Raw genomic sequence first — 14,473 nt, forward strand, 5'->3', positions numbered from 1 at the left:
CGTCCAACTGGGAATGCTGAGTCATGAGACAGGTTCAGAAGGACTCCTTGGGGAGAGGCTGGGTGCCGCTCAGTTTCCGCTCCTTCCTTTTTAGTTGCCTCAAACTTGACTGTGCTGTCCACCTTGTTGTTGGTTTAGGACATTAAGGGTCCTTTTGTGCCTTCCCCCTCCTCACTTCATTTTTATCCCTGCTTTTCTTTTTTTTAATTTTCCTATTCCCTCAAGAGAAATTTTGCCTTTTTTACTGTTTTACCCAAGGGCCTCAAGGGGTCCAGTGGAAGCTCTGCTGCGCCAGTACTTTACAAAAGGGCTGTTGGTATAGCATGGGAAACGAATCACTGTCACAACAGCTCTGGCCCAGGATTGGTGTCACCTGCTCCTGCTGGTCCCCTCAGAGTTGGATTTAGGGTGATCTCTTTTCAAGAGCCATCCATCCTGTGGTTCTAACCAGGAGGATATGATCTCTGCTCCTGTTCCAACTGACAGAAATTTTCAGTTTCCCTGTCCAGAGCTTATCCTGCTTCTGCATGGGGGTGGGAGGGTGCTGATCTAAAATAATCAAAAGAGGGAAATGTGCCTTTTCATTTACAAGATGCTCTCACTTATATTTACTAGGATTTTGGTGTTTTTAACTGTAGCTCCTTCTGAGGCTCCACCTGCCCAGTGGCTGAGTGCCAAGCCTGAGAAGGTCGTGCCTTCAAGGCTGTTGCATATCCAACACTTGAGGCTCTAGTGAGCAGGCTGCACATTGAGAATTGCTTGTTTCTGATGTTTCTGCTGGCCCCAGGGGGCTCTATTAGGCACCACCTGACATATGTGTGGTCACAGACAGGGAGGAGCAAAATGTTTACTGGAAATTTTTGTAGTTTAGAATAAAATTGAATCATGTTAATGGATAGCCCTCTGAATTTATCTACTCCAGGATTATTTGCTCTTGTTTTGCTCTTTGGCTATGCTCTGAGGTTGAAGATTACCTGACCTTCAACCTGGAGTTCACTGTGGTGAATGGATCCTTTGGTCAGTTTTGCCCACATATACACTGTGTTCTTCTGAAGCAGGATTGTGAAAAGCAAGGTTTTTGATTTAAACATTAAGGCAGGGGCGCCCGGGTGGCTCAATTAGTTAGGTGTCTGCCTTAGGCTCAGGTCGTGATCCCAGGGTCCTGAGATCGAGGCCTGTGTCCAGCTCCCTCCGTGGGGAGTTTGTTTCTCCCTCTCTGGTTGACTGGTTGAGGGGTTTGTGTATTTTAATACTGAAACATTTAATTTTTTGCAGCTAGGTCAAAGGAATAAGACACTAGATCACTTTTGGTTTAAACCAATAGCATAGCTTTATCTGGTGAAGATTCATTCAATCAAAAAATTTTTTAAATTTAAGATACTGAGTAGTGCTGAAAGAGAGAGAGAGAGAAAGTCATCAATCCTATCCAGTAATAAAATGAAAACCCCCCCACTTGCAGGAGAGATTTCCTGTAGTCTTAAAAAGAGTGTTCTTCATTTGCATCCTGCAAGTGAGAGCTAGTCTTTCACACCCAGCAGCTCTGATGAAGTTCCAATGAGGTTCTTCCACCTTGTGTTAATTTTGACCTTTTTTTTGTGGGAGACACTGCTGTGGCCGATGGTCCATGAAGCAGTTGTGACCGGCGTGTTCACAGGATGACTCGCCAGCCCTCGTAGACGCGGGCGAGAAGGACAGACACAAGCATCTGTGCCTCGTGTGGCTTCCAGGAGCAGCAGGAGCCAACATACTCCGTGCTGAAAGCATCCCCGTATTTGTCTGCTCTGACTGTTTAATTACTTCGGGGAGTTTCAGGGCCCTGAAGGTTGATGATATCATCTTCAAGCCAAAGAAGAAAGAGCACCTCTCCCTACACCCAGCGTGCTTTGGGGTCCTCCTCACCCCCACGGTCTCCTGGCTGCAGGGGGTGTCTGCTCCGCTTCCTCACCACCTGCCAGCCCCTTCCCCTTGCCTCTCCGGGCCTCTCACCACTGGGTGCCAGCGGTGGCCCGAAGGTCACGGAGGCCTGGCGGGCTCCGGTTACTGCACCCACCCACTTGCCCCTTGTCCACCGAGCTGGCCTGCCCTCTTCCCGGAAGCGCTCCCCCGTGGGCTCCTTACACCAGGCCGTCCTGGCTTTCTCTAGCCTTCTGTCCTTTTCCTCTTCTCTCTGTGAGACTTCTTCCCCGTACCACCACGTTCTCACTCCCCTCACCACCCTCCTGGCTTTTCTTCAGGCCTGTGGCTGCTGTGGTCCCCACATGCAGACAGCTTCCCTGGCCTTTCCCTGACGGCTCCCTCCAGCATCTGGAACCTCCGACTTTGTGAGTGTAAAGCCTTTGGAGAGTCACTGCCCTTCCCACCTCCAGGTTGGTGGGATTTTTAGAAATTACTTTTTCCGACTCTTGATTATGAAAAATCTTCAAATGTACAGAGAAGTTGAAAGACGGGGCCAGTGAGTACTAATTACCAACCAGCATGAGTCAGCAGTTAATAATCTGTCATCTGCGCCTCACCTGTACGTGTGAATGTGTGTAAATACCTTTTCTCCCGAGCCATTTGGTAAGTTAGAAACAGACATCCCTAAATACTTCAGCTTGTGTCCTCTGTGATTCAGAACATTTGGGATCATTTTAAATGTACCTTCTTGGCCCCAATTCTAATGTAAGTGTGCAGTTCATGGTATTAATACATTCATATTGTGCAGCGATATGTGCAGGTCCATCTCTAGACCTCATGTTATCTTGTAAAACTGAAACTTGATGCCCACTACACAAAAATGCCGTTTCCCCCCACATCAGCTCCTGGCCACCACCAACCTACTTTCTGACATTTCGCTTAGTGTAATAGCCTTATGGTTCATCAGTGTTGTAGTATGGGTTAGAATTTCTTTTATTTTAAAGGCTCAATGAGATTCCATTGTATCTACAGCTTTTGGCTTAGCCATTCATCCATCAGCAGACACTTGGGGTGCTCCCCGTTTTAGCTGTCGTGAATAACGCAGCTCATGAACATGGGTGGACAAGTATCTCTTCGACATCCTACTTTAAGTTCTCTTGGGTATATCCCCAGAAGTGGAATTGCTGGATCATGTGGTAATTTTGTTTTTACTTTTTTGAAGAACTGCCATACTGTTTTCCACAGCAGCTGTACCATGTTCCATTCCCACCAGCAGTGCACAAGGATCTCAATTTCTCCACATTCTGGCCAACATTTGTTATTTTCTGTTTTGTTTTGTTTTATAGTGAAACACACCCCTAGTGGGTGTGAGGTGTGAGGTCGTATCACTGTGGGTTTTGATTTGCGTTTACCTAATGATTAGTGATGTTGGGCATCTTTCATGTGCTGCTTGGTCATTTAAGTACCTTCTTTGGAGATACTTAATGTTTATATATAAGTCCTCTGCATTTTTTTTTTTATTTATTTATGATAGTCACACACAGAGAGAGAGAGAGAGAGAGAGGCAGAGACACAGGCAGAGGGAGAAGCAGGCTCCATGCACCGGGAGCCCGACGTGGGATTCGATCCCGGGTCTCCAGGATCGCGCCCTGGGCCAAAGGCAGGCGCCAAACCGCTGCGCCACCCAGGGATCCCCTCCTCTGCATTTTTTAATGGAGTTTTTTGTTGTTGTTTTAAGATTTTATTTATTTATTCATGAGAGAAAGAGAGAGAGAGAGAGAGGCAGACACACAGGCAGAGGGAGAAGCAGGCTCCATGCAGGGAACCTGATGTGGGACTCGATCCTGGGACTCCAGGATCACGCCCTGGGCCGAAGGCAGACGCTAAACCACTGAGCCACCCAGGGATCCCCTGAATGGAGTATTTTGTTGTTGTTGAGTTGTAGGAGCTCGCTCTATATTCTGGATATGTGGATATCAGATATATGATTTGCAGATATTGCCTCCCATTCTGTGGGTTGCCTTTTTACTGAGTTGATAGTGTCTTTTAGTGCATTATAATGTTTTTTAATTTTCATGAGTTCAGTTTGTCTGTTCCTTTGTTGCCCGTGCCTTTGGCATCAGGCTGCCATTCTAATTTGTCATCAGATCTTTGTTTGAAATGCCTCTTGCATCCTCTGCATTTCCTTTCTGCCACACGGGCTCACTCTGTGATGGTCTCATGCCTGGACTGATCTCGCTTGGTCTCCCTGCCTCTAGACCCTCTTTCACCTCAGCGTGCAGCACCACGGGTTGACCTTCCAGATGACTGCTTGGATCATGTCAGGACCCAGCCTTCTGACGTGCCTTAGCTTGACACTCAAGGCTTCTCGCCCACATTTCATGCTCAGTCTCCTGCCCTTTCAGTAGACTGCATCTCATCAGCTGTTGCCCGTTCACTGGTGCTCTTCTGTGCCTCTAATTCCCACGGCACTTACACGACACACTTGAGCTCTCTCTCCCTGGCTTGGAGCTTTTTGAGAAACCAAAGACAGTGACTCCTTATATTCCGGGAAAGCTTATATTCTGAATGGCTCACATGTAGTTTCATGGGAAGTGTTTGAGTTAATGACCAGATCCCTTTCCATTCACCTACAAAGAGTATTCTTAGCCTTTTCCCAGACACTTTATGTTCTGTGCTGGGGCTGTGTGGGCACCTAGCCAGCTGACACTTCCCCTTAGGGTAGTAGGCAAGTTGACCATGTAATTTACTGTCCGATCTGGGCTTTTTTGAGAGGACTATGAATAATTGCCACAGGACTGAAACGTGTAGGTGTCCCAACACTGGGAAGAGCAGATTAATCAAAATATGCCATGTCGTTGACTCTTTCAGCAGCTTCCATCACAAAACTCCCCCCACCTGGGGCAGGGTATGAGCCCAGTAGGCGAGGATAGAGCTAGCCAGAGTCAGTGTCAGCTGTGGCTGAAATGCAGCAGTGTCTGGGGTTAAACCCTAGCAGAAATTGAGACCCTGTCCTGGATCCTGGGCTGGGATGAGAACTAAGGCTGTGTCTCGTGAAGCCAATGAAAATTCTCCCTGGTCGGTGCCATTCCAGGTTTCCTTTGGGTATTTGGTGCAAGCTCTGCATGATCTGAAGGAGCACTGGTTTAACACTTAGAAGCTGCCCGAGTTCTAGCGCCCATGGTTACTTCAAGACCTTGGTGGCAGCACCCACCCTCTTCTGAGCCTCTTTCTCAGCTTCTAAAATGGGGGTAATGCCCATCTAAGTCATGAGGGGCAGCTCTAACAACACAGCTGAAAACTCTTGCTAGACCTGCATTCACACATGTGAGTTTGTGAATGGAGATGAGCATAGCATCCTCACCTTAGGAGATGATTGAGTCTTTAGCGTGAGGCTCCTCTTTTGAAACAGAATGCCATCCCAGCTGCACGGAAACCAGCACGCAGCTTAGGCTTTGTGCTCTGCCTGCCTCAGCGCTCTGGGCTGGGGAGGGGTGGGGAGTCTTACCCACCGCAGCCTGGAGTAGGCAAGCTTATGCCTGACCTGTTACTCTGAAGGAATCGGGCACCATCTATGTAACATTGCTCACCAGTGGTGGCAGGAGGGTGGGGAGAGTGTGGATACGTGGAATCTAGACCAGCACTTTGAAAAGCTAATATGTGTGGCATCACCTGGCGCTCTTGTTAACTCAGGCTTCTGAAACAGGCTGGGCAGGCCTGAGAATCTGCATGTCTAATAACATGCTCCCTGGGTTGCTGGTTCCATTGGCTGGGACTGACATATAGGTCTTTCAGAAACCCTGTTGATGTCAATAGGATCCGTTTGTGCCCCCCCCCCCTCCGCCCAATATTATGGGTGTAACTGGTTTGAAGTTTCTGCCTTAGTCTTCTGGTAGCAGTGTTAATGCCAGAGATTATCAAAAGGGGGATGATAGAAGGGAAGGGACATTAAGTGCCCCTAGCAACCAGGTAGTGTTTTCAGATCATAGTGCTCCTGTTAGAAAGGCCTGCTTCTCTCCTGCATCTCCCCTGCATTGCCTACTGACCAATATTAATACACAGGTACTGCTGAGGGTTTCATTGGATTTCATTTCTTCTTAGGATGAAAATATGAGAGTTGTTACGAGTGTAGTGCAACCAGTCCAAGAGGAAAATGATTGAAATGTGCTTTTTTTTTTTTTATCCATCCAGTATCAATGGATTCCTGCTGTGTGCCAGGCAGTGTAACACATGCTTTACCTGTATCATCTTACTTCCCTCAAGCGGCCAGTGTCCTCATTTTAGAGAAGGAGCGCCTACAACCCGGAGAATGCCTATAACTTGCTCAGAACCACACAGCCAGTGAGGGGCAGAGCCTGGGTGTCTGCTAAGAGAGCATAGGCTCTTTCCATGGGCTGCACAGCTGTCCCCTGCCCCCGGCGGGGTGCTGTGGGCCTCCAGAGAACATCCCCACACAGGCCCTGCACCCTAGGTCAGGGGCCAGCATTCTTTCTGTAAAGGGCCAGATAGTAAATATTTTAGGCTTAGCAGGCTATACTGTCTCCTTCACAACCAGTCAACTCTGCCATTGTAGCGTGAAAACATTCAGAGACAATAAATGAACAAACGGGCATGGCTGTGTTCCAGTAAAATCTTATTTAAAACAGGCAGCAGGCTGGATTTGGCCTGTAGGCCATAGTTTGCCCATCTCTGCTCTAGAGGAATCCTTCCTACCCAATAGAAATACGATGTGAGCCACATCTGAAATTTTCAACTTGACAGGAGTCGCATTTGAAAAAGTAAATAGAAACAGGTGAGATTACATTTAATAAATTATACTTGATCCATTACATCCAAGATACCATATCAACATGTAATAAGTGTAAAAGTTGTTATATTTTAAAAGTTTAAAGATTGTATTTATTTATTATTTTTTAAGTAGGCTCCATGCCCAACATGGGGCTTGAACTTACAACCCAAGATCAAGGGTCACATGCTCTACTGACTTGGGCCAGCCAGGTGTTCCTAAAGATTATTAATGAAGTGTTTTAGTCTTTTCTCTGTAGTGGCTCAAGTATTAGCTAGTGCTGCTTCAGAAACTTAGACTGGTGGGAGAGAAAACCCTCCCTCTAATCCCTTGCTCAGCTTTATTTTCTGCAGGGTATCTAGCATTATTTGAGATCTGATTGCTTCGTTTACTTTGCTTACTGTCTCCCTGAGCAGAAGGTAAGAGGGCAGGACACACTGTTCACTGCTTTCCATGCCTGAACAGAGCCTGGCCCAGAGCTGGAGCTGGGGATCCCTGTTTAATGAGCAAATGGGGTGCTCATAGGTAGAAAGTGCTGGAGGGCACAGATGACATTTCTGAAGAAGGGCGGTGGGAGAGCATTAGGAAAAGCTTTGATGCAGGTAGTTTTTGAGGGAGGGCTTGAGGGGTGAGAATAATTTTTTTTTTTCCGGGGGTGAGAAGAATTTGGAACAACAATGGGGATGGAAGGATGTCCAGGGCAGGAAAATAAACATGCGCAAAGCCAGACACAGGAAGTTCGCGTGATGTTTGGGAGAAATAGTTCACTTAGGCCTTAGAACTCTTTTACACTTATTGAAGATCCTGATGAGCTTTTATTTATATGTGTCAATATTACAGGTAAGAAATTGAAACAAAACTCAAAACCCAAGAATAGGCCAGCACCCATCTTCACCCTCAGAGCAGTGACACCATTACACCAGGTAACCTCTGGAAAATTCTGGTGGAGATTCTGGAAAGAATGAGAGTGGGAAAGGCAGATACCATCTAATAGGATGGTGGAATGGTTTGACTCTGGACCTCCCGAAGGGCTCTCAGCATCCCTGGACCATGCGTCAGGGGCTGCTGAGCTGGCCTTAGGGTGTGAGGAGAAGGTGGGCGAGAGAGAGGACCAGTTAGTGGCCTGGATCTGATCACCTGTGGCAGTGACAACATTTCTCATGCCCTGCTGTGCCTTGGGCGTGTCGTAAGCACTTTATGCAGGTTGGCACTTTAGGCCTCCCTGGGAGAACCTTGTGGAGTAGGTGTTACTATTTTATGTGTCTTACAGGTGAGTCTGTCCAAGGTCATGTCGGAAGTGAAGAGTTTGGGTGAATCCCAGGCAGCTGCCCCACAGCCACATGGTCTACTGCCCCCAGAGACTTCGTATAACACTGGTTCTATAATGTAAAGGTCTTTAGATGACAGCCTCAAGAGTTTGAGTTGTGTTGTGGTTTTTCCACATAACGAGGACCACTTCAAAGTTTGCAGTGAATAATCTGGCGGCAGTTCATATGATGGAGGAGGTGGGGGACCTGGAAAGCCTGCGGCCAGTTAGGAGGATTTGCAGTGCAGGCGAGTTACATCTTTTGTGTATTTAATTTACATGACAGCACACACGCGCACGCACACACACAGCACAGAGTATTGAAAGTGCCGGGTTTTCATACAAAATGTGAACCAGCAGCTCCATATAGTATTCAGTGGACAAAGCAGCGACCTGTTCTAATGCCAGGGGGAAAAATAGTGCGTTGGACTAGTGATAGGGGCTTTTTAAGGATAATTTTGATGATGCTCAGTTTGACCCTAGGACCTAACTCCCGAGTACAGTTAGGACTATTGAATCAGAGAGTAGTAATGGCACTTTGAGAGCAGTAGAGATGGAGGGGTGATTGGAAGATTTCTTAGACAAGGCATGGCACCAGCCATGGGGGGAATCTGGGGAGTGTCGGGGAAAGCTGCCATAACACTGACCGGGCTGGAGCAGTGGGTGTCAGCACACCCAGGGCTCTTGAGTGATCAGGAGGGAGTTGGGGAGCAATTATGTTTGTTTGTTTGTTTTTAAGTATTTTATTTATTTATTGATGAGAGATACAGAAAAGCAGAGGCATAGGTAGAGGAGGGAGAAGCAGGCTCCCTCTGGGGAGCCTGATGAGGGACTCAATCCCAGGACCCCAGGATCATGACCTGAGCCAAAGCCAGATGCTCAACCACTGAGCCACTCAGGCGCCCTTATATTTGTTTGTTTGTTTTTAAAGATTTTATTTATTTATTCATGAGAAACACAGAGAGAAAGAGAGGCAGAGACACAGGCAGAGGGAGAAGCAGGCTCCATGCCGGGAGCCTAACGTGGGTGCGACTCAATCCCGGGACTCCAGGATCATGCCCTGGGCCAAAGGTGACATTAAACTGCTGAGCCGCCGCGGCTGCCCCATGTTTGTTTTTTATTGTGAGAAAATATACATAATAAAATTTACCATTTTGAAGTGTGCATGAAGTACATTGATATTGTTGTGTAGCCATCGTCACCATCCATCTCCAGAACTTTTTCATCTTTCCAAACTGAAGCTCTGTCCCCATTAAATGACCTTTTAGGAAAGTGACGGATGTTCACTGTAGACATGTGGTCTCCTGACACATGGTGGGGTAGGGAAAAGTTGGGCAGGCTCAGGCTTCTGGAGTGCACACCCAGGTGATGGTCCTGCCAGGAGCAGCGTGGACAGAGAAGTGTAAGGGATATTCGGTCTTGGAAGCACAGGGTCTTATTTGGTTGGCATCATCCATGGGAAGAGCGATACCTACTTTGAAAATGTGTATTCAATCTGTCCCTTGTGTTGCTTTTATTTGGGTTAATTTTCCACTAAAGTCCTTTTTCTGTTTCAGCATCCAGTTCATGATACTACATTGCATTTCACATAATTGCCTTTTGAATGTTGGAAAAAACCTTTCTAATCAATCTCACTTTATCTAATCCTCAGTTCATCCTCTGTCCTAAGACTTATCTTTATGAAGAATTTTGTTAAAGCTTTTAATGCCAGAGAGTAGGGGTCGAGCAAGATGGTCTGTAAAATAAGGCAATCTGGAAGTGATCCATAACCATGGGCAGTACTCAGAGTAGAGGGATGGTGGCTGGCAGCCAGAGCAGCAAGTGGACAGGTGAATGCAGAGGGGGGAGGGGACGGGCTGTGGGAGTGTAGGGCCAACCGTCAGGGAAGTAGGGAAAGTCTGTAGGTTCCGGGGCCTGTTCAGTCCCTGCTGATCCAACCCTGAAGAAAAATTGATAGGATTATTCTCTTATTTGTCTTAGATTTATAGGTTTTTGTTTTGTTTTCCCTAATTGCAAGTTATCAGATCTGTTGCTGTGCAGGTGACCCTTCTTGACAGCCTTTGCAGGTGTCCCAGGAAACTCTTCAGGAGCTACTTGACATTTTCCCTCACTTTGATGTTACACTGATTCTCAAGGGTTCAGACCTAAAGAATCCTTCTATGGATTGTATTTTAACAGATAACATCAGGGACGTCTGGGTGCCTCAGTCGTCTGGGTGCCCGACTCTTGATTTTGGTTCAGATTGTGAGATCGAGCCCTGGGTCAGGTTCTGCACTCAGCAGGGAGTTTGCTTGAGATTCTCTATCTCTCTGTGTGTGCCCCTCCCCCCCATGTGTGCGCGCGCACGCACACACACACACTCTCTCTCTCTCCCTCTCTCAAAGTTGAGAGAGGGAGAGAGAGAGCACCAATAACAAAAACTTGTTTGCCACTTTCCCTTGCTTGAGCTTCAGGGTCTTAATTCTGAGCCTTCTGCTGAACTAGCAGTAGACATGGGGTTCGGGCCACACTACAGCCCTTGCAGACTGGCCACGTCTCTGCCTGGGAAGGCAGTGCTGCTGGCATCTCACAGAGACTTGCTCACCCCTCAGGGTCATTGCTGCTATAGACCAGCTCATCCTGTGCACTCTTGAAGTGTTCATCGTGTTCTCTCTGCCATCTCTTTACTGTACTTGTTCTCTGTACCTTGGGGGCCTCCATGATCAGATACCTTCCCTCAATAGCAGCCTTGGTGCTACTGCCTTTGCTCTTCTTGGGGCCAGTGTTTGGGAAACATGCACAGATTAAGTGTGTTATAAAGGTCAAGTATGACTGCCCATTTTCTGGAACAGGCTTTGGTCCTCTGTACAGTGTTCATAGGTGGAGGTGTTTCTGTGTCATTGCACTTTCATCCCATTTCAAAACATTTTGGTAGCATGCTTTTTTTTTTTTTAATTTATTTTAAAGGATGCAGAAGGGGAGGGGAAGAGGGAGAGAGGGTCTTTTTTTTTTAAGATTTATTTATTTATAAAGATTTTTATTTATTATTCATGAAAGACACAGGCAAAGACATAGGCAGAGGGAGAAGCAGGCTCCCTACGGGGAGCCCAATGTGGAACTCGATCCCAGGACCCCAGGGTTGTGACCTGAGCGGAAGGCAAATGCTCAGCCACTGAATCACCCAGGTGCCCCAAGATTTATTTTATTTGAGAGAGAGAGAAGGAGAGCAGGAAGAAGGCAGAAGGAGAGGGAGCAAACTCCCCACAGAGCGTGGAGCCAGATGCAGGCTCGATCCCAGGATCCCAAGACTAGGACCTGAGCCAATATCAGGAGTTTCCTGACTGAGCCATCTAGGTGCCCCAAGAGAGAGTCTTAAGCAGACTGCTGAGTGCAGAGCTGACACCAGGCTGGATCTCATGACCCTGAAATCATGACCCAGGCCAAAACCAAGTCTGATGCTTAATTGACTGAGCCGCCCAGATGCCCCTTTGGTAGCATGCTTTTTAATGAATGCTCATAATTCTATCAGGCGGATGAACCACATTTCTTAAGCTAGTCTCTTCTTTTGTTTAAGATTCATCCTTTCACTTGATAGAACACAAGCAGGGGAAGTGACAGGGAGAGAGAGAAACATGGAGCCTAACTCGGACTTGATCCGAGGACCCGGAGATCCTGACTTAAGCCAAAGGCATACATTCAGCCCAGACACCCCCAGTCTCCTCTTTTGACTAGCTAAAATGTTTCCAGATTTTTATAGCTTTAAATAATAGAACTACTGTCTTATACTAGATACTTTTTTTTTTTTTTTTTTTAATCTTTGTCTACTTCTTCAAATTTCTCAGGATAAATTCCTCAAACAGAAGTACTGATCAAGGGATGGGAATACAGTCTTAAGACTTCGGATTCATTTTACCAGACTGTCATCCCCCAAAGTAGTACCCATTTATACTTCCGTCTTAGAATGCTTATTTTCCCAGCATGATGATGAGATTTTTTTTTTTTTTCTTTTGGTGACTGAGGCAGGAGTCCCAGCTCTTTGGCAGCATCTGGAATTCTAGAACTCAGGTCAGTTGACTAGGCATTTTTCTGACTGTACTCTTCTGTTGCCAAGAAACAAGCCCTTCTTGTGGCCGCAGGGGTGGGGTGGGAGAAGTCCCTGAACTCTGCAGGCCTTCAGGCCAGTCTCTTGTGCCTTAAGCTCAGGGCTTGCATCCCGGAACAGAGGGCTAGTAGGCTGGGGGATGGTAAGTAAGCCAAGGGGGCCGGGCTGGCTCAGATATGGGCTGGGAGTTGTAGAGGCCGAACTCCAAGAGGGCCCTCAGAATCCCCATCTCTGGGCAGCCCCCGGTGGCGCAGCGGTTCAGTGCCGCCTGCAGCCCAGGGCGTGATCCTGGAGACCCAGGATGGAGTCCCACGTCAGGCCCTGCATGGAGCCTGCTTCTCCCTCTGCCTGTGTCTCTGCCTCTCTCACTCTCTCTCTGTCTCTATGAATAAATAAATAAAGTCTTAAAAAAAAAAAAAAAAAGAATCCCCATCTCTTTCCCGCTCCCCACTGAGGCATTTCTCAGATGATGCAGCTCATGGTGGGACGATGGCTGTATCCTATACAGTGATGCCTGAGGTATGTTGGGGTTTCCATCCTCTCCAGCTTCCCTGTAGACTCTTGCACTCTCTCCTCTCTTTTGCTGGTGACATCAGAGGATGGAGGAGTTTCCAGTTGTCAGGTGCCCAGTGAAGGTGAGGTCTTTGAGCCTCCAAGATGATTGACGTTGGCTGTGTACTAGGTTTTAAGGTATGTCTGGGCCCATGATGGTGGTTCTAGAAGGGAGGATTTGATTTGGCTCCTTTGTTTTATAGTCTGGGAACTGAGGTCCCAGGGGGCTGAATGGTTCAGGTTCAGGTTCAGGTTCAGGTTCAGGTTGATGGAAGCGACAAATGGACCAAGATGACTCTAAGACTTCAGGAAAGAAAGGTTCACAGGAGGACAACCATCTGATCTCTAGGGGTAGAAGTAGAGGGTATTGCAGTGCTGATTTTAGTTTTCTGGTGATTTAGTTACAGTTGAGACAAGTATGGGTATTTGACTTAAAAAATAAAATCTGTAATACAGAGGATTTAGAGGATTTACACTGACTCGGGAGACATGCTCAAGAACTTCCTACTCAAGACCATAGAACCAGGCAGAGTCACTAATTGCAGCATCACCTTAGGCTTGCCTTTAAAAAAAAAAAAAAGCTAGCTTTTTTGGGATAGAATTTAAATACCATAAAATTCACCCTTTTAAGTTAATTCACATGGCTTTTAGTGTATTCCGAGGTTTGTGCCCCCACCATCACTGTGCAGAATAGGAACGTTTCACTGTCCTCACCCATAAAGGAGAGCCTCTGCCCCTTAGCAGCTGCGCCGAACCCCCTCACTGTCCAGCCCCTGGTAACCACGTTCTGTGTTGGTCTGTTTGCGTTTTCATCTTTGTGGGTTTGCCGACTCCAGACTTGTCGTATGAAAACATGTAATACGCGGCCTTCTGTGTCTGGCTCCTCGCTGAACACATTTTCAGGTTTCCTTCGGGTCGTGCGCATCTCTACTTCACTCCTTGCAGGGCTCTACTGTGTGGGGCGGTTCATGCGTGGATGGCATGTGGGTCGTTGCCACTTCTTGACTGTTGTGAATACAGTTGCCGTGGGCACTGATGTACAGCTCTGTGCGGGGTGTACATTTTCAGTTCTCCTGGGTGTTCTGCCCAGGAGTGGAGTTGCCGGGTCACGCGGCCCCTCGCGTTTCAGCTTGCGGGCAGGGCAGCTGCGGCCAAGTGGGTTCCAGGGGCACCAAGCAGGCAGCCCCGCGTGTTACCGTCCGTGCGCGTTGTGTGTGGGGGGTGGTGTGCTGGTGTGGCGGGCGCGCCCCTCGCCGCTGACGACCTCCAGAGTCTTTCCACGTGCTTGGAAACCTGCTTTGGAGAAATGTCTCTTTCAGAAAATGGTTTGCCCACTTACTTACTTACTTACTTATTTATTTATGATAGTCACACAGGGAGAGAGAGAGAGAGAGAGAGAGAGAGAGAGGCAGAGACACAGGCAGAGGGAGAAGCAGGCTCCATGCACCAGGAGCCCGACGTGGGACTCGATCCCGGGTCTCCAGGATCGCGCCCTGGGCCAAAGGCAGGTGCCAAACCACTGCGCCACCCAGGGATCCCCTTTTTTTTTTTTTTTTTAAGATTTATTTATTTATGATAGACACAGAGAGATTGAGAGAGAGAGAGAGGCAGAGACACAGGCAGAGGGAGAAGCAGGCCCCACGCCGGGAGCCCAATGTGGGACTCGATCCCCGGACTCCAGTATTGCGCCCCGGGCCAAAGGCAGGCGCCAAACCGCTGAGCCACCCAGGGATCCCCTGTTTGCCCACTTTTTAACTGGCTCATTCGTTGGCTGCCTGGTTGACCCTGCCATTGGGTCTTCTCCTTGTCCTAGAGTCGGGGCAGGTGGGCCACTTCCTGTGGTAGGTGCTTT

At 47.8% G+C, this 14,473-nt stretch overlaps 1 protein-coding gene across 3 annotated transcripts in view; it reads left to right on the forward strand.

Moving 5' to 3' along the window:
- UBE2O (ubiquitin conjugating enzyme E2 O) overlaps positions 1-14,473 on the forward strand; it is a 56,379-nt gene that overhangs the window by 5,842 nt on the left and 36,064 nt on the right. The window contains exon 1 of one of the 3 annotated variants that reach the window (XM_035720720.1): positions 12,193-12,211. The exons of the other annotated variants lie outside the window; for them this stretch is intronic. Within the exon in view, the coding sequence (XP_035576613.1) occupies positions 12,209-12,211 (3 nt within the window). The 5' untranslated portion in view covers positions 12,193-12,208. Of the gene's footprint in view, positions 1-12,192; positions 12,212-14,473 lie in introns of those variants that run through there. 3 annotated transcript variants of the gene reach the window in all.

This window comes from Canis lupus, chromosome 9, assembly GCF_003254725.2.
Source record: "Canis lupus dingo isolate Sandy chromosome 9, ASM325472v2, whole genome shotgun sequence".
Taxonomy (NCBI): domain Eukaryota; kingdom Metazoa; phylum Chordata; class Mammalia; order Carnivora; family Canidae; genus Canis; species Canis lupus.